Below are 21,067 nucleotides of genomic sequence, written 5' to 3'. Positions count from 1 at the left end.
GAAGAATGCAGTCCCTCTGACAGCCAGCAAGGAAACATGGACCTCAGTCCTATAGCTGCATGGAAATGAAGTCAGCCAACAACCTGCACAAGCCTGACATGGGTTCTTCCTCAGATCTCCAGGTAAGAACCCTAACAGGCCCCGTCCGACACCTTGATTTTAGCTTGGTGATATCTGTGTTGGACTTCAGACCTACAGAAGAGATAATTAATTTGTGTTCTCTTAAGTTGGTAAATTTGTGGTTGTGATAGAAAACTAAGGTAGTATAAGACGGAAGGACGAAGAAGTTAACATCTAATTCTTCTGGAGACATCAGAGATACACTGTACTAGCAATTTCTTAAGTATGAGGTAGGTAATCCTGGAAATTAGCTTGGGCAAAAGTTGCAAAGGGCCCTGTCTGGAAGGAGGCTTCCTGCATGTACCCAGTGCCACACCTCTGTCTCTCTTGTCAGCCTGGTGGGCCCACATTCCCTCTCACTGCAGGCTGCAGTGCTGAGCTGTGTGCCAGAGTGGGTCAGTTCATTCTCTTTCTCACCAGGGTTTCTTACATTCCTGGCTAGCTGGGAAATGGTCAAGAGTATTCCATGCCATCTCAGCATAGAAGCCTCGTTTTCTTGGTCCTGTATTTTAACCTTCCCCAACACTGAAATTCTTTCCTTGAGTGTGTCTTTGAAAATCACCAAATCGGGCTGGGATAGAGAAAACAATGATTAGGGCTTCTGTTGTAGAGGCAGGTGATCAATTTATTTATTTAGGTGGGAAAAACTAAATGACTTTAGTGGCTTTTTACAAAGACCTTTAGCACTTAAAAGAAATTACCTGCAGAAGACTGAAGCTGGACTGCTTCCTTAAACCATATACAAAAATCAACTCAAGATGGATTAAAGACTTAAATGCAAAACCCAAAACTATAAAAACCCTGGAAGACAACCTTGGCAATACCATCCTGGACATAGGAACAAGTAAAGATTTCATGACAAAGATACCAAAAGCAATGGCAACAAAAGCAAAAATTGACAAGTGAGATCTAATTAAACTTAAGAGTTTCTCCACAGCAAAAGAAACCAAACAGAATAAACAGACAGCCTACAGAATGGGAGAAAATACTTGCAAACTATGCATCTGACAAAGGTCTAATATCCAGCATCTACAAGGAACTTAAATTTACAAGAGAAAAACAGCGCCCCCCCCCCCCTTAAAGAGTGGGCAAAGGACATGAACAAATACTTCTCAAAAGAAGACATGTGTGGCCAACAACCACATGTAGAATAGCTCAATATCACTGATCATTAGAGAAATACAAATCAAAACCACAATGAGATACCATCTCACGCCAGTCAGGATGGCTATTATTAAAAAGTCAAAAACTATCAGATGCTGGCATGGTTGTAGAGAAAAGGGAACACTCATACCTTGTTGGTGGGAGTGTATATTAGTTGGAAAGCAGTAATGAAGATTCCTCAAAGAGTTAAAAGGTAGCAAACTACCATTTGACCCAGCAATCCCATTACTGGGTATATACGCAGAGGAATATAAATCTTCCTGCCATAAAGACATGCATGCAAATGTTCATTGCAGCACTATTCACAATAGCAAAAACACAAATCAACCTAAATGCCCATCAATGACAGATTGGATAAAGAAAATATGAGATATATATATATATATATATATATATATATATACACACATACACATACATATGCCATGGAATACTATGCAGCCATAAAAAAGAATGAGATCATGTCTTTTGCAGGAACATGGATGGAGATGGAGGCCAGTATCCTTAGCAAATCAAAACAGGAACAGAAAACCAAATATTGTATGTTCTCACTTCTAAGTGAGAGCTAAATGATAATATCTTATGAATACAAAGAAGGAAACAACAGACACTGGGGTCTACTTGAGTGGGGAGGGTGGGAGGAGGGAGAGAAGCAGAAGAGATAACTATTGGGTACCAGGCTCAGTATCTGGACAACGAAATAATGTGTACAATACACCCCTGTGACACGTGTTTACCTATGTAACAAACCTTCACATGTACCCCCAAACCTAAAAGTTAAAAAAAATGCAAACAGTTAAAAGAAAATTATCAAAGCTAATCAGATATCCTCCATTATTATCTCTAATCCTTAGTTCTACCTATAAATGAAACACTTTTTTCCAATAGTAAATATTTCTTTATATATACAAAAATATCTTACCAGGAGTATGTAATCTCACAGATTAGACATTTCAATAATTTTTGTTTTGGACAGCACTTGGAAATATGTGAAAAGATTTATAGGGACAGTTTCTGAAAAATCAATACTTAATTGTACTGCAGGAAAATTTTATTTATACAACAACAGCAATAATGTTTCTTTTATACAGAAACTAATAATACAATTACCTGGAAAGCAGCAGCAATTTTTCTTTTTAAACTTCTTAATCAGAAACTTAAGCAGCTTGTTCAGCTTTGATTTTCAGATTGCTAACAAGCATTCTGCCCTCCATTTTTTTTTTTTTTTTTAAAGATTCTCTTCTACAGTTACTTCGAAGACTAGAGGTTTAAAAAAGCATGCGTCTGTGTTCAAAGAAAAGATTTACCAAAACGAACTGGGATGGGGGGAAAAGGAAGAATAAAAAATTCCCACAGCAAGGTTTTCACATCAAATACTCACCATAAGCTCTAACAGAGCTCAACATTACATGGAGAAATTGCACTTGTTGCTGAATACTAGTGCTCATTCTTCTACAACAGAGTCCAATATATCACTTCTTTAAAAAAAAAAAAATCTGTTACTGAAGAGACAGGAGTCAGTCAGCAATTCTTTTTAAGAGGATACAGAGACATAAGAAATATTTATATTGTATTTCAAATACAGATTAGCTCAGCTATGCCTGAAATCTGGTTCTACCTGAAAAGATGGAGGCATTTCTCATTTGGACCATGTTTACCAGGACAAGTTTCATGTCTTTAAAGCAATGTTACTTACACTACTGTCCACCTCTCCTATTTAAGAATAAGATGAAAACCACACATTTTAAATGGTAATGACTTCTGGTTTAATGTTAGTAATTTACAGCTGATGAGTTTTTACATACATCAGATGAGTATACTTTTTTCCTGTTTAAGTTAATTAATTAGGCTTCCTCCAAGCTCCCAGGCTACTTTGATAGGAGGAGAGCCAAATTTCATATATGGCCTGCCATATTTATATGTTTCTTCTCCTGGCTTGCTGTTGGCTGAAGTACAATAAAGACATCTATTTCCAATTTTAAGACCTTTTTGGCTTCTGTGGTAGCACCACCACCTATTTCATAAGATTCAAAGACAGTTGCTTTACAAGCAGTAAATCATTCTATCTTCGGATTTTATTGGTGGCTTTTACCTTAACTATAGATGTGTTCATTCCGTTTACATTGGAGATTAGAAAACAGTAAGAGCCAGTAGGAGGGGAAAAAAGGAAGAGAACTATCCCTTCTGATCGACTTTTGTATGTGGACATAAGTCAAATTTATCACACCACTGCATTATCAGCCAATGACTGAGAAGCAATTAGAAAGTAATAACTAAAGTGGATTAATATCTGGATTTTGAGGTTCACAAACTAAAACCTCACTGTGAATGTTTTTTTCTACAAAGAAATAGACGCCTTTTTAAATTAATGGTATGGGTAAAACAATAGGGCTACAGTGATTTCAGGTATAAGGATAAAAAGTAGGACAGTTTTCAGGGGCAAAGATCAGAGTCTTCTGGTGTAACCAAGTACTGGAATGTTTGCTTACATTTTTTTGACTTGTGAGTGGTCTGGCTGGCAGCAAGGATTTGTTAAGGGTTTGGATTTAGTATGGGTTTATAAGCTAAAAGGGACTTTCTGATTAGGACTAAGAGAGCAGAACAGACCTTCTTCCGGCTGAAACTTTATCTGGGGCTATTTTAAAACTGGAAGAAGAATTCCTGAAAAGTATTCCTCCATTTACTACATTACTTCAGAAAGAGGTACACTTTAAAATAACTAAATAAGGATTTTTCAGTTCAGCATATCAGTTACCACATCACAGTTACAAATTACAAATTAGAATTTAAGGCGAAGACAAATATTAACTTAGCCTTACTTAACAAGTAGAATAGTAATGTTAAAGGGAAGTATAAATTTCATCGAAGATCACACAGTCAGAAGTCAGAATTAGGATCTACCCTGTCTTTACTTTTATCACTAGAGAATATTTTTAAAAAAGTACTGCAGTGTCTTGCCAAAGTGGTGTAAACTATGCTTACTTTAGAAATGATATATCATCATTCTTTTGCTGTTTAGTATGTTAAGGACTCATGTTCGAATCCGTGCATTTTTCAAAAACCATTCCAAGAACACAGAAGGTAGCATGATGAATTATGGGAAATATTTTAAAAAGAATATAAACTGCAAAACGCTAGAACAAAAATGCAATTTAAAAATAACCTTACCTTAAAAAAATTATAGAACTGTCATCTTCCTCAGGTATACAATATATACTGGCATAAAAACTGACAAGATGCTCAATTATTAGTCAAATGTATTCTTAAATTTTATGAGTATTCATTTGTACTATATACAATAATCCCATTATTTAAAAGAATGAATTTCTCCCAAGAATTCCAAATACATTACAGATGTTATTACATGAATTCTCACAGCAAATCTCTTGAAATAAGACAAGGGCAGGTACCATAATCTCAACCTGAATCATATTACAGATTCATTCAAAAGTTTAAATAAGAATTTCCCAAGGGGTTTCCATCCAGAAACCTGTCCTTTTTCCCTAAGAAAATTAAATTTATTATAATAATGACTACTTTGAGTTTCTCATATATTTTTCAGAAAGATTATCAGATTCAAGGTGGAACCAGAGCCTTTAAAAACAATCTAAAAAAAGTTTCAGAATGTCAAAGAAATGGGAGTAATTAAAAATTTTAGAATGCTAGTTATAATTACATGAATACATTCAGTTTTATATTCATATATTTTGGGAGAATTTTACGTATTATACACATAGTTGTATATATATATATACACACACACATACATAATATATGGCAACTCAAACATTTAAAAAATGAACTGCTATCTATGTACATAAAACTTCAGGATTGCCTTTTTCATGTTTACTTAAGGTTAATTACTATAAAATTATTGGCTCTCTAGCCTGTGATTTCTGGATAATGGAGTACTGTTTCAGAAGTTACAAAAGTAAAATGTAAGTAGATTATTATTTTCAGCAATTTTCAAAATTGTTATCTTTAGTTTGCCAATTCAAAATAATTTTACCTAACTCTATGGCTATCCACCTTGAAAATCAACTCCAATCACTGGGATCATGACACTTGTTATACAGAAAAATAAGTACCATTTAATAATTTTTAAAGCAAGGATCATTTTTTATTGTCATTGGGATATGGTCAAAGCAGTTAGTATCTGGATATAATCTATAATGTCACACAGTTTTATCGCTAACTTGGGTTATTATCTAAATTTGCCTTAATAATCTATTTGTTGCTTTAAAGGAAACTTCTTAAAAACTACTATAAATTTATCGGATTCTAGAATCTAGGGTTTAGGCTACTACTGCTGTAGGTATACTGGGTTTCTGATATAATTTCCATTTCAGAAAGCTATGTTCAGCAATTGTATATTAGAGTTAGCCAAAATAAACAAACTCCTGATGTATCTGACATGTGATATTACCAAATACTACACAGAAATGGAGACTGCATCATAAAGGCATGGCTGTAATGAAGGTGAAAATTCTACTTTGTAGGGCTATCACATTTATTTCAGTAAGCTATGGTTAAATGACTTATCCAGGGATATCACCTCTATGGGTATTTATACATTTGAAAATGAAAAAATATACATATATAGTCTTCAGTTGTGTACAATCATGCCCTGAGTGCTGAAATGTGGACATTCACCTATCCACAAGGAGCCCTCAGGCACATTAATGTGCTGGCACACCATGTTTCCCAAAAGCACATGCATGTGTGTGTCTATTTCAACCCTTAACAATTGCTCAACATCACTCTAAACCATTTTCTCTTCCATAAAGCTAATTATTACAGATCTTCCCAAAAGAGAAGTTCACATTTCCTTGATCACAGCTATACTCTCAATACCTAGGAAGAACACTGGGACCCCTGGGCTTCTTGCCCCAGCAGAGCACTGCTCATTCCTGCAGATTCATATGGGACTTGGGTTTCAAGTTCAATGATTCTTCATTGAGATACAATGAACTTATCTAAATGTATTCTTGTTAGCACTGGCATCTAGACTGAAACGAACTAAACTGCATCATTTCGTGTTAGGAGAAATCTAATATGCATTAATTAAATAGTCAATCATGAATACCATTTATAAGAAATAATTCCTTTAAGTATATTTTCTAAGTAATACATTTTATATCACATAAGGCTAACAATATACATGATGTAAAAGTCATCTATTGTACCAAGATGATTGAAATATTTGGCAGATAAACTTCTTGTGCTGCTATAATTATCCCAAAGCTGTTTAAAGAGGCTCCATGCTGCAGCATGAAAGTACATTAGAGAATACAGCACATTTCCTGAGTGCAGAACTGAAATTTCTCTTAAAATTTCAAGTGTGTGTTAAAACATTAAGTCATAGGGCATCACCTTGACACTGTGCTTTAATTCATGTTGCTTTGAGAAGCCAAGAATTTGGTGTAAATACATGTAGTTTGAAAGTTTCCACAGTTATTAAAATAGTATAATCCATTTTGTCACCAATTCCCTGCCCTGGGACAAGAAACGTGAATTTGTATTCTGGCAATGAAATCTAGAATCAAAAAAAAAAAAAAAAAAAGAAAGAAAGAAAAGAAAAACCTATAGATTTCCAACTTTAACAATATGACAACTTGGGTGTTTTGTTTTATTGTGAAAAAGATCCCTCAAAATTCTCCCAGCTGGCATTCCATATGACAACCTTGGTGAGGGAAAAAACAAATTCAGCAGCCAGGTGTCTGGCACCTAACACTAGACAAAGATGACCATCAATATTTAAGCACCTAATCCTTTAAAGTGTGAATAATGTTTATATGAAAAGCTGGCAACAATACAGAATGTGCTTACCTTAATTTAATAATGAGTTGTATCTCTGAATATATTTTAGGAAGAATTTCTATTATTCAAGAATCCTAAAGGAAGATATTAACTGAGGTGAATGTGGGAATTTGTATAAGTCAATGCATCTAAAGGGCAACTTCTTTTGGTAATCATTAAACAAAAAGTACATTTCTTGGTTAGGTGCGGTGGCTCATGCCTGTAATCCCAGCATTTTGGGAGGCCAAGGTGGGTAGATCACTTGAGGTCAGGAGTTCGAGACCAGCCTGGCCAACATGGTGAAACCTTGTCTCTACTAAAAATACAAAAATTAGCCGGGTATGGTGGCACGCACCTGTAATCCCAGCTACTTGGGAGGTTGAGGCACGAGAATCACATGAACCCAGTAGGCAGAGGTTGCAGCGAGCTGAGATCGTGCCACTGTACTCCAGCATGGGTGACAGAGACAGACTCCATCTCAAAACAAACAAAAAACAAAGTACATTTCTTAACAGATATGTAAAAAATATACAAAACATTTAATATATATTATATAATACATAATATACATATTATATAATGTATATATTTTGTATGTATACAAAACAGCTGACAATTATTTCCCAATTTTTTAAGTTGTTCAATGGATTTGGTTCTCAACACAACAGACAGAACAGGTACCCTAAGGATCACATCACATTTCCAAAAGCACATTGATTATTCACAAAAACCTACAACTGCAAACTTAGAGGCATCTTTAAACATCACTAAAATTTGCAGAGGCATGATACATTTGCTGACCATGTTCTAATAAAAACATTATTTAAAGTAGTAGGTTCCTTTTGTCAGTTAAAATTTTACATGTGAAAATAAGCTTTCTTCAAGTGTCATTTTGCTGTAAGGATTTACAGGATAAGGCACTCTCTCAGTCTGCATGACCTTGCTTCCAGCCTCAGAGCTTACCGTGTACACATTAAATTAGTATCATAACACTGCAACAAATAAAAAGAATAACCTCATAAGAGAGTGCAAGGTATTGCTCTTCAATTTTTCAGTAAAGATAGAAATGAAGAGACGAAACTAATGCAACTGTATAAATTAGAATGGATAGCCATACATCTCTGAAATAATGAAAATATGTAAACTGATCAGACTTTTGATGTCAGATTTAGATGGTAGTAGACTAGCTGTAACACTGACATTAAAATTCTGCTTTTGTAAGAAATTTATAAGAAGGAAGGTCAATAACTATATTTTCTTCTATTAAGACTAACCCTTCACTATTTCAATACTGAACTAAATGACAGCTTTACAAAACTATTTCAAGTAATATTCATTATCACAGTGAAAATGTGAGACCAATGTTAAGAGTGAATGATTTGAAAACTCCTTTGATGAAAAAGGCAAGGGTACTAAATCAAAACATATACAAAATGCTTCAACGCATTTCTTTATGTGATATGAATAGAAAGATTATCCATACAAAGTTAGAAAAATTAAGATAAATTATATATTAGTACACCTTCCCAACCACAATTTATATAAAAATTCAGAACAGTGTACTGTTATTTCAATCTACACCATAAAAACGCCCGGACTTGGCAGATGATCTTCTAACTGTGATGTATTTTCTCAGTAGAAGGTTTAATTGTTGCAGTCACTTTTTTAAAGTTTAATTTTCATTGTTAACCTTACTGAATCATCAGTAAACCCAGCTGATTGGGACCCACTGCGGTTCCATTCTCAGTTTCTCTATGGCAGTTTGTAGTTTTTCAAAGGCTTTGTCTAGATTGTCATTTATGATGATCAAATCAAAATAGTGGTTGTATGCTCTCTGAATCCGTGCACTTTCATCCACTGTTTTCTTTAAGTCAGAGTCCTGTTGAAGAGTTTTAAAAGGAAATGTTTGTATTACAATGCATATTTACTTGCTCAAACTCCAACTAGAAGTGAATATAATAAATAGGTTAGATATATTTCCGGTAATTCTGGTATTAATCCTCAAAATCTAATCCATATAGTGTTAAAGACAACGCTGCCATCTGTTCATGTCTTATTCTTTCCAGCAATCCTCATGTTTACATTTATGAGTATTCTGCATCTTCTGTTTGACTGATACTAAGATAAAATTCCTAATTAAAAGACTGCTGACAATAATCTTGGAGTGAATAATACTGTAGTGAATCTACAGTAACAAAAGAATTACTGTAGGTGACTGGTTTCTAGCTCCACTATATTATCCTTTTTGAAAGATTTTTATCTTATGGCCTATGTACATCATGGAACCCAATTTGTAGTGGCTGTTCAGCTCAAAGCCAAATTTGCTACCTTTCTCTAAGATAAGATCACAGAATCTTAGAAGAGTTTTTTGAAGATTAACCTTACATGCTGCCCATCCTCCACCAAAACACATACTCACATACGTTTATTTATGTTTTTGTCCAGGCACTGTTCATATTTCATAAAGTAGTTTTAGTCATTGTGGAATGATGTGGGGAGTACATAAGCAATGGGTTCTACATGAGTAAAGCTTTTTGTAAGATGGTGTTTTGATTTTCACTATACTTCTATATATTCTACAAATATTTATTGAGTTCCTATTAAGGTGTCTACTATGTTTCAGAATCAGTGGGTATAACAATGAATAACAGAGAGGGTTCCTATCCTTTAATGGAGGAGATAAAGAGGAAATAAATATAAAAAATTCCAAGTTGTGATAACTATCATGAAAGAAACAAAACAGGCACAAAGAATTTTAAGAGATCTACTTTAGATAAAGTGATTGGAAAGAGACTGAGTAGTAAATGACAGTTAAGCTGAGAACTAAATGAAAATAAGGAGGTCAGCATCCAGGCAGAGGAAACAGCAGGGCAAAACCCAGAGGAAGGAAACGACCCTGCCACGTTCAAGATACTGAAAGAAGACTGGAATGGGTGAAGGGCTAGGGAACAAGGTAGGTCATGGAGGACCCCTACGTGATCGAAAGACCTCTGTGGGCCTCAAGTGAAAATGTGGCATGACACGAGTGGATGCAGGGAGACTGATGGCAGGAATCCAGGTCAGAGAAAAGGGCTGCCTAGATTATGATGGTGACAGAGGAGATGAAAATGACACCAGATTGGAAATTTATTTTGGTGATAAAATAATCAGGATTAGTTTTTTACATCATCCAGGATTTGAAAAGGGAGGAAAATGAATGAGTCATGAATTGCTCTTAGGTTTCTAACTAAGGTAAATGGGTGGCTGTGTGAGATACAGAGTGGAGGGGTGGGGAGAGCATAATTTCTGGGGGAAACAAAGTGTGCTACTTTGTAATATGGTAAGCTTAAGATGTTTGTGAGACATCCAAGTGGAGATGTAGAGCAGGCTACTGGTTAAGCAAATCAGAGCTCTGAGGTCTGAGCTAGCTGTATATAAATCATTAGCATAACAATGGCACGAATGTAAATGATGTTGATGGAAGCACCCAACAACATCATGTGTGTAGAAAGTGTAGAGAGAGAAGCGGATTCATTGCCAGGCCTGAAGGACCCTAATACTTACATTTCAGCTAATACTGAGATTTCTAAATGAGTTCGAAACAACTAAAATATCTCTGATTACAGATATGCAAACAGGCCACAGTTCAACTTGAAAGCAATTCTTGCCTATTATAGCCATTAGCAATTTGATTTGTTAAAAAAAAAAACAAAAAAAAAAACCTGTTAACAATAATGGAGTATGCCATACAGATGGAACAGGAAATAAAGATTTCTCTCTGGCTATCGAGTGTTCTCCAGGATATAATGATATGGGAAAAATGCAGGCACATTTTGTACATAAGGTATGATTTATGTATAAAATGGCGGGGGGGGGGAGGATACACAGGCACACTTGCTTATATTGGAAACTAATATGGTAAAATGGCTAGCAATAATGGTAGCCAATGTGAGTGGGAGGAAACAAAGGGAGAGGGAACAGAAAAGCTGGATTTAAGATTTATGTTGGAGCAATGAAAATGTTGTACAGAATTATACAACAAAATTTAAATTCAAATAAAAGCCATTCTTAAAAATCAGAAGCCAAATAAAACAAAGAAGCCTGTGTTCCAAGTTGGTGGTTTAACCATGCAGCAAGGAATTGTTTCAGTGGCTTTAAAAGAAGATAGTACCCAGTGGGTTATAAGTGGGAGGTGTACAATGAGAACACATGGACACATGGTGGGAATAATACACACTGGGGCCTGTCAGGGTAGGAGCACAGGGAAGGGAGAGCATCAGGAAGAATAGCCAATGGATGCTGGGCTTAATACGTAGGTGATGGGTTGATCTGTGCAGCAAACCACCATGGCACACGTTCACCTATGTAACAAGCCTGCACATCCTGTACATGTACCCTGGAACTCAAAACAAAAGTTGAAGGAAAAAAAAAAATCTAGTGGTATATATCCTAAGAACAATTAATAAAAGACTGAAACTTAAATCTTTTCACTAATCATATTGTTAATACAGATATTACTCAGAAATTACATATGTGCATGTACTTGTATTTATATACATGTAAGAAAAGATATGATGTTAATATAATCACAAACCAAGGTTTTCAGGATAAGAGGAAAAAAAGGCAAATATAAAGCTAAAGAAGAATAATGTAAAATTTCATTTGAAGCTTTCAAATTGAACAAATGATGTATATGTTTTCTAAAAACAAAAAATTTATTTCCTACCTCTGGTTACTGAAAAGGTCTAAAAACAACGTCCAACTGAGTTTAACGTATACCCTTACTGTCTGAATTATCTTTAAATGCTATCTCCCACTAAAAGAAACAAGGGTTTCTGGATGGCTGGTTCCAGGTCTGGGCCAGGAAATGTAGAATAATCTGGAGCATCTTGTCATATCAGAAAGCAAGGAATTATCAAACACTACTAGAATCGTGTTAAAAAGACTCAGAATTCAAGTTGAATAGGCTCCTACTAGCTGAAGACACAATAATTTAAACATTAAAAAGAATAACCGAACTAAATACACAGAGATAAGGTACTTCAAGTGACTTTAAAACATAGTGATCTTCCTGGCCAACAGGGTGAAACACCATCTCTACTAAAAATACAAAAGTTAGCTGGGCGTGGTGGCACGTGCCTGTAGTCCCAGCTACCCGGGAGGCTGAGGCAGGAGAATGGCTTGAACTCGGGAGGCAGAGTTTGCAGTAAGCCGAGATTGCACCACTGCACTCCAGCCTGGTGACAGAAAAAAACAAAAAAACAAAACATAGTGATCTGACTGTATATACTTAGTGGGATATATTCTAAAGACAGAAAGAACTAGGTGGGGAGCTGGGGGGACTGTTCACAGTAATGATACTAGTGGTGGTTGTGTTGATACACTTATTCCCAGAATGTTGTATTTGTACTGTGGAATAAAGCAAATGAGCAATTATATAATATTCTAATTCTAACATTTCCAGTGTGTATGAGAACTGGGATATTCAGCATAAGAGAAAGGAATTAGGCATATAAGATAAAATAAGTTAAATAAAAATCCTGTGATCTTGAATTTGATTGGAAAATATCAGAATAAATTCATGATATATTTTCCTTCAAACATACAAACAGAAAAGCATATATGCTAGCACTGTCCACATAAAAAGGTCTAGCAAGAAGCAGTGAGCAACTCTGTGACAATGGGCGCTGTGAGTATTATGGTCTTAAAACACTATTTACCCTAAAAGAAACCAGAGTATCTTGGAAAAATGGCTGGTTCCTGGCCTAGAACAGAAAATATACAAGATGAGCCTGGAACATTTGTTCTACCAGATAGCAAGGAAGCTACCCAAGACTATCAGGGTCATTAAAAAAAAAAGGTTTCAAGGGCCTCCTAGAATAAGCTCCTATTGGTCAATGATGGGACAATCTTAGCACCAATAAGAATAATCACTGCAACAGAATAAAGCACATCAAATAAGTTTGAACACATGTGCTCAAGAAATTGAAAAAACAAAGCCAATCTCAGCTGGTCACCTGTAACCTCTAGAGGCTCTTGGGGAATAAACTCATTATTCTGAAAGCTGACCTACAAAGGATAGTATCAAAGATGTATCCTGCCTTTCCTGTATCAACCGTACCTCAGAATAATCAACTACTTGATGAGGAAAAGTTCTTTTTAAGAATTCTATTTTATAAACATAGAAGGAATGACAAACTTAGAATACTACCACTTTGCCATCCCTAAAAAAATAACTTATCCAAGGCAAAGATCAATAAAGTTTGCTAAAACCATTAGGTAAAGAGTTACTGAGGAACTTTATAGATCAGGCTAACAACTTCTGACCCCACTGATTAATCTCATGACAAAAAGCCTGACGTATGCCTCATGATGTAATAAAACAAGTACCACCTATGAATTATTCTTGCAAAAACCAACCAACCACCAACCAAAACCTGAATCTGTGTCTGACCAACCCTCTAGATCGACCTATCAGTTTACAGGAAATAGAAGGGATAGAGGAAAATGATACAATGGGGGCAGAATGGGTAAAATCCAGATTATGGAACATGCTGTAGGATAAATGACCTACTTTTTTTTTTTTTTTTTAAACAACTAAAACAATGTGAAAAGAGAGGGGAGGGAGGGTGGCAGTGAGAATTTACAGATTAAAAGGTACTAAAGGGACATCTGCTTCTAGCCAAGGTGGAATAACAGGCACCAGACTACCTCTCCCACCTAACAATTAATTTATGGACAAAATGTATGAAACAGTTTTTAAGATACTATACATCAAGATATTAAAAACAGATCACAGAAAGATAGAAAACAAATGAAGTGAGTCCTATGATTACTCCAGTTTACTGGCTTGAAAGAATTTATGGGTAGTAGGATAGAGAGAGTAAGCCCAGAGGAGCCTACAGGACTCTGAGTTGAAGACAGAGCTGAGCCCAGGGAGACCCAGGTGGCAAGAGTTTGCAGGACGGAACGCTGGAGGGGAAGAGCAGCACAGACAGACTTTGGAGATTTGTAGAAGGTCCTTGTCCAGCATTCAGCTGAGTACCAATCTGCACCTGGGTACGACCTGAAGCGGAGAAAGAACCACCAGAAAGGATTAGAGGTACCCAGGGATGGCACCTATTCCCCCTTAGCCAGAACAGAAAACCTCATGACTCACAGGCCCTGTGGTAGGAGTACCAAATAGGTCTTGCCTTATTTGTGGGGAATAACTGGCCCTAAAATAAGAACTGCTTGGGTCTTACCCAACACATTTAAAAAGTGAGACCTGAAAAAAACAAGCTATTTCCAAATAACTGCATCCTAGAACAAAGCTCACAATTTCTGGCATCCAAAAGAGTTACCAGGATTGCAAAGAAGCAGGAAGATATACCCATAATAAAGAGAAAAATCATTCAATCAAAACCAATCCAGAACTGACTCACATGTTAGAATCTGCAAAGACATTAAACACTTACCATGTTTCATACATTCAGAAAGCAGAGACATGGATCAACTTGAAAAAGAACAAAGAAAACTACTACTACCTGATTTCATGGCATATAACCAAGTACAGTGGGGGGAAACGGTGAGAGTGGTGGGAGGAAGGGTGCAGGGAGCAGGTTACACAGGGAAATGTGTGGAGATGATGGACATGTTCATTATTTTGGTTGTAATGGCTTTCATGAGTACAAATATATGGCCAATTTGATCAAGCTGGGCACGTTAGGTACGTACAGCTTACTGTGCATCAATTATACCTCAATTAAGCTGGGAAAAAGATTTAGGTGACAAGAAGTAAATTCAATGTGTTGATCTTGTTTGAATACTGATTTGAACAAATCAACTGTTAAAACAAAACAAAACAAAACAAAACCTTGGAGAAACTCAAATATAGACTGCATGTAGATGACAGTAAGATACTGCTTATTAATTTTTGTTGTATTAATGGTATGTTTTAAATGTCTTTATCTTTTAGATATAAATATTGAAATATTTATGGATGACATGATATCAAAGATTTGCTTCAAAATAATTCAAGGAGAGGAGGAAGTGGGCAGGGGTCTAATTAAAACAAGAAATTGCCATGATTATTCAAGCTAGGCGATGGGCATAAGGGCTCCTGTTTCCCCTTTTTTGCATAGATTTTTGAATTTCCATAAGTGAAAAAGGAGAGAGGAAAAAAAGGAAAAAACATGTAATAGAAACTAAACATCAGAACACCTGACTTTACCAATGATAAACCATATAATAAACATGCCTGTTAGTGATCTTGGAGCCCAGTCACCCCACTAGTAAAATGAAGGCGTTCAATTAATATGCGTATTTTAATATTGGTCCATTTCATTTTACAAAGGGGAACTAAACTTTTGATTTAAAATAAAGTATACAATGATTTTCAAGTAAAAGAATACCGTTCCAGATCCTAACTACATCTAATTAATTTTTATTCTGTAGCACCTTATATAGCATGTTTGTTTCATAGCATAATTAGCTAAGAGTTGGCCAGGCATGGTGGCTCCCGCCTGTAATCCCAGCACTTTGGGAGGCCAAGGTGGGCAGATCAGGAGTTCGAGGTCAGGAGTTCGAGACCAGTCTGGCCAACACGGGGAAACCCCGTCTCTACTAAAAATACAAAAATTAGCTGGGCCTGGTGGCGCACGCCTGTAATCCCAGCTACTTGGGAGGCTGAGGCAGGAGAATCGCTTTAATCTGGGAGGGTGAGGTTGCAGTGAGCTTAGATCGTGTCAACGCATTCCAGCCTGGGCAAGAAGGCAAGACTCTGCCTCAAAAATAAATACATAAAAATAAATTAGATAAGAGTTAAACATGCTCAAAAGAAAAGGAAAGATTTTAGAAGGAAAATCATATGGTTAGCTCACGGTCAGAAGCTTGGTAGTGATTCCTGCATCCACCACAGCCTTGTGCATGGCACGCAACGTCTCTAGCTCTGGAGCCGCAATAAATACCACATAGGGCATAAACTCTGACGTCCTCAATACTTTCAGTGCCTGTGTAAAAGAATTATAATAAGCCAATTTATACAATATTAGAACTAGAATTCTGCTACCCTTTAGTATAAATCAAAGGCTGTTTGCACTTGTTCTATGGATTAAAGGACATAATTTAATACCTATCTCCATTCTGTCATTCTCATTCCATATAGTACTTTCTTAAAATAGTGATCCATTTATTTTGTTCTAAATTCAGTCTGTTCCTCTTGAAGAAACGAAAGTATAAAACAATGATCAAAAACTCATCAAGAGTGATGTAAACTCTTTTTATGTTAATTGTAGAATTCTGTTAATACCGAAAAAGTAGAAATAACCTCAATGTTGATTTATTGGAGAGTGGTTAAATGAATATATATTCATACTATAAAGTACTATATAACAATTACAAAGAAAAAAAAGCTCTACAGTAACTAACCATAAAAAGATCTTCAAGAAACAGTACTATTTAATAAAATCCCTGAAGAATCTATGTAGAATTTTTCCATTTTTGTAAAAAGAAACAACAAAAACAGAAAACCCATTACCTTATATATATTTGTATTTAAGGCATAGTGAAATGACTAGAAAGAGACATAAGAAACTATTAACAACTCTTATCTCTGAGTAGGGAGGTGAGGTTGGGCTGAGTGTAGCAGAGTGGGAAGGGGTAGGTGAGAGAGAAACATAGAGTGAGAATAAGAGGTGTGCATGTGTGTCAGGTAGGAGGGGGAGTGACTTTAATTTTTTATTCTTTATATTGCAGACTAGAGTTTCAAACTTAACATTTTTTAATGTATGCATTTATGCATTACTTGAACAGGTAAATACATACTAAACTTCTACCGTAGATCTAATCACACAGTTTCTTTTGCCACCCAAGCCGCTGTTGGCTAATTGTTCAGAGATTTATTTAACTAGCTATGTATACATAATAATATTCTCTATCACCCAAAGGTAATGGAGGGAAAGAGTCACCTTTCCACCCTGACAAAACAAACAACCCCAACACACAGAAAATAAAAAAACTCCACAGAAAGTAAAATATAAAAAACAGCTTTGGAATCCAAGCAGCTTACTTGTGGGTTGACATCCAGAATGCAAGTCCGTCCAGTCTGGACAACCTCAAGAATAGAATCAATTTTGGTTCCATAGAGATTTCCTTCATATTCCCCATGTTCCAAATACTTTCCAGCTTTAATATCTGCTTCCATCTCAGATCGTGACACAAACTTATATGCCTGGCCATCTTTTTCATCTTCCCTTGGTTTCCGTGAAGTAACTAAATAAAATGGTGTTGAGACTTTCGTACAAAGAAATTGTAGGACATAAAAAATAGACTAAAATACATAGGGTGGCTTAACATTTTTCCACTTGGTGCAGCAAACTACAGCCTATGACCAAATCTGATCTGCTTCTTTAAGTTTTATTGGATCACAGCCATACTCATTTGTTTATGTATCATACATGGTTTCTTTTCCATTAAAACGGTGGTAATTGTGACAGACTGTATGGACTGCAAAGCCTAAAACTTTACCATATGGCCCTTTAATAGAAAAAGTTTCTTGATACCTTAGAGGAATATTTTAAGAGGTAGTCCCCCAAACAAAATTCGCATCCAAAAATATGCTTCTTAAAATCACTTTGAAACTCAAAATTTTACCTAGCAGCAGAGCCTTCAATGACGTTCTTAATTATGGTAAGTGTTAATAAGTGTGAGGCATGTTGTGGGTGAGTCTTTTCAACTGACGAGCACTCTCCTTCTCCTTAGGAATCTATCACATCCTTTCTTTCCACATTAACACTTCCTAAGTGTCCCAAAAGGTGAGCAAGCAAAGTTCACCTATTCTTAGTCGTAATACCAATTTTGTAAAGTGCAGTTTTACCCACAAATTATCTATCTTTTACCTTACCTCAAAACCAACCCTTTCTTTTAGCTTCCTGTTTATTGATACTCCCAAATGTTAATTGTTCTATTTTACACTTCAGTGGTAGAGCTAGCCGCCTCATTATTATTATGGTCTATTAAACTCCTCTCCTCTGACCCGACATATTATTTCTGGGAAAATGAGACTGAATGGCTCAAGTGAAAATTTAGAAGTAGGAGATCCTTTTGTCTGATATTTTATAGCTTTGAATACTTTCAGAGACATACAATCCTTTGCAAATTGGTCTGTGCTAGGAACGGTTATTACCACTTTCTAAACTGTTGCAAATGTGTACTCTCTGACAACTTTGTTAACAATAACTTTGAAGAAGAAAAGTAATTTTTGAGTGTGTTATTTCAAGCTTAGCCTTACTCTGGGCTTTGCTGGATCAGAGACAGAAGTATTCTGTTTCTATTAGCTAAGTAGTTGCAGAATAACTGATGGAATTATTAAGAACACCAAATTAAGAAAGTAATCCAAATAAAAAGATGACAGTGTTTTGACTAATTCTAGTAAGCATAAGACATAGAAAACTTTTATAAGAACAAAATTAACTTCAAACTCATGCTCAAACATAAGGGTCAAATGAGATCATTATGTATAATAGGACTCCCGTTTTTCCCTTGTTTTCTGGCTCAACCTTGAGAGTGGTCATCTTAGACTACTGTGAAGAGTGTTTATAAAGTATCTTCAAGAATCTTCAAGATGCTATGATGGCTTCTCATATTTAAAACTGTGTGATCTTTAAGGTTTTTGGAATTAGTCACCAAAGGTGTATAATAAAACTTCAAAGGCAACTTTCAGTGCTCCAAATAAATGCATAATAGGACTTGCTTCAACATTGTGAACATTAATTTTAAAAAGCAGTTTTGTTTGTTTTTTTTGGTGAAGTACTACAGTGAAACCATACAAGGGAATGCACTGCTTGAAATAAATACGTATATGTACACGTACTACACCTACCTCCATGCTGAGGGAATCTTAATTCTTAAGAGAAATGTTCTTCAGTTTACAAGTGAACTTTAACTACAATCCTATTCTCTACTAACACTCCAAAAAACAGTCTACGTTGCCACATATTTAAACTGCTTTCCATTTCTAGAACAGAGAAATTAGAACATGGTTTGACTACAACTGATTCCTCAGACTTCTATACTGAGCAACTACATAATGTGATTTTTTAGAAGTAATTTTTTATGACAGGCAAAATTATTAATTTTAGCTGCTATTCAAATAATGAAGAAACAATCAACAAAGTAATACTTAATTTGTTAACTAAGCTCAAGATGTCAAGATGTCAATGTTAAAGAGAAAACAGGATTCATAACATAGCCTATCTCCCTAAAATAACAATGTTTTTCCATTTTATTTTAGGATCATTTTGTAATATATAAAGAAAGTTAAATCACCTTAATTTTAAAACAGAAAATTTTAGAAATTCAAAAATATATGGAAAATAAGCAATATACTCCCAAATAACCAATGGATCAAATAAGCGATCACAAATGAAAGAAAATACTTTGAGAGGAGATGGTGCTGTTGAAGAGCACAGTTACAGATAGAGCTGACCAGGCGGTTCCAGAGTGCCAGTTGTCCAGCAGCACGTTCATTACCTTGAAGATGTATGATGGTTGAACTAAACCCATTCATGCTAAGAAAAGGTTCTGTGGAGGGCTTTAAGCCCTTGATAATTGTCTTAAAAGCTACTGATGGGAAAAAGATCAGCACTGTGATGAGCACTAAAGAGCTGAATCATATGGCTAATTCAAACATATTAAGAGCTAAACGGATGGGCTGAAGAATAGGGACAAAATGAGTTAAGACTAAGCAGCACAGTGAAGGGCACTACATTTCTTGCTTTCACCAACTAACGGATGAATCGCTATTTCTTCTTTGGTTTTTACTTTTGGTCACAAAGATGGGTTTCCGTTCTGCCAGAGTAACTGTATTCATGTAAGATTTAGGGTCATTGTGGAGGGAAGAAGGGTTGGAACAGAATAGTTGTCATAAGAAGCCAGTTTATTATTTTAGATCTGGCTAACTGGTCTGTGTTGCATAGTTGTACATTCAGGATTATGGTTTTAAAGTCTCTGTAGCCATCTACAGAGACAAGTATCATTGAACATATATATATATACACACACACATATATATCACCCACTCAAAGCAAAAGTATTTTGAGATGAATGAAAACAAAAACGCAGTATACCAAAAACTTTAAGACGCAACTAAATGCTTAGAGGGAAATCTATAGCTGTGAAAGCCTATGTTAAAAAAGATCTCAAATCAATAATCTAATTTTCTATCTAAAAAAACAGAAAGAGTAAAATAAACCCAAAGTACAAGTAGAAAGAAAATAATAAAGATTATAGCAAAAATTAGAAAGTAGAAAAAATACAGAAAATCAGCAAAGGCAAAATTTGGTTGTCTGAAAAGATCAACAAAATTGACAAATCTTTACATAGACTAAGAATAAAAGAGGAAAGACTCAAATATCTAAAATCAGAAATGAAAGAAAAAATATTACTATGAACCCTGCAGAAATCCTGAAACTGATTAAAAAAAAATCCAAGTTGACCTATAACAAGTAAAGAGACTGAATTAATAATAAAAACTTTCCACAAAGTAAAGCCCAGGGTTAAATGGCTTCACAGGTGAATTTCATCAAACATTGAACAAATTATAATTAATCCTTTACATACTCTTCCCAAACAATGAAAGAGGAAAGAATACTTCACAACTCATTCTATGAGTCCTGTACTACCATATCAAAGCTAGACAATGACATCGTAAGAATGAAAACTATAGACCAATATCCCTTATAAATATAGATACAAAAATCCTTACAAATTACAAGTAACCGAATCTAGAAGTATATAAAAAAGACGGCACATCATAACCAAATGGAATTTACCACAAAAAGACAAGGTTGGTTCAATATATAAAAATCAAGGAATGTAATACATCATATCAATAGAAGACAATAAAAAACAAAAATCATATGAACCATCAACAAAGAAAAAGCATTTGGCAAGATCTAGTACCCTTTCTTGGTAAAAAGCCAACAAAGTAGGAACACAAGGGAACTTCTCCAATCTGATGAAACGC

The 21,067-nt window shown here is 35.3% G+C and overlaps 1 protein-coding gene across 9 annotated transcripts in view; it reads right to left on the bottom strand.

The window, feature by feature from the left end:
* Positions 1-2,317: 2,317 nt before the first annotated feature.
* PALS2 (protein associated with LIN7 2, MAGUK p55 family member) overlaps positions 2,318-21,067 on the bottom strand; it is a 109,382-nt gene continuing 90,632 nt past the window's right edge. For all 9 annotated transcript variants that reach the window (XM_011731181.3, XM_011731180.3, XM_011731183.3 and 6 more), the window contains 3 exons: positions 17,111-17,313; positions 15,924-16,052; positions 2,318-8,962 (listed from right to left, as the gene is read on the bottom strand). In XM_011731181.3, the coding sequence (XP_011729483.1) occupies positions 8,786-8,962; positions 15,924-16,052; positions 17,111-17,313 (509 nt within the window). In that variant the 3' untranslated portion in view covers positions 2,318-8,785. The remainder of the gene's footprint in view (positions 8,963-15,923; positions 16,053-17,110; positions 17,314-21,067) is intronic.

Source organism: Macaca nemestrina, chromosome 4 (assembly GCF_043159975.1).
Source record: "Macaca nemestrina isolate mMacNem1 chromosome 4, mMacNem.hap1, whole genome shotgun sequence".
NCBI classification, from domain to species: domain Eukaryota; kingdom Metazoa; phylum Chordata; class Mammalia; order Primates; family Cercopithecidae; genus Macaca; species Macaca nemestrina.
Note: the sequence above shows the minus strand (reverse complement) of the source record. Positions and strands in the feature narration are given on the sequence as shown.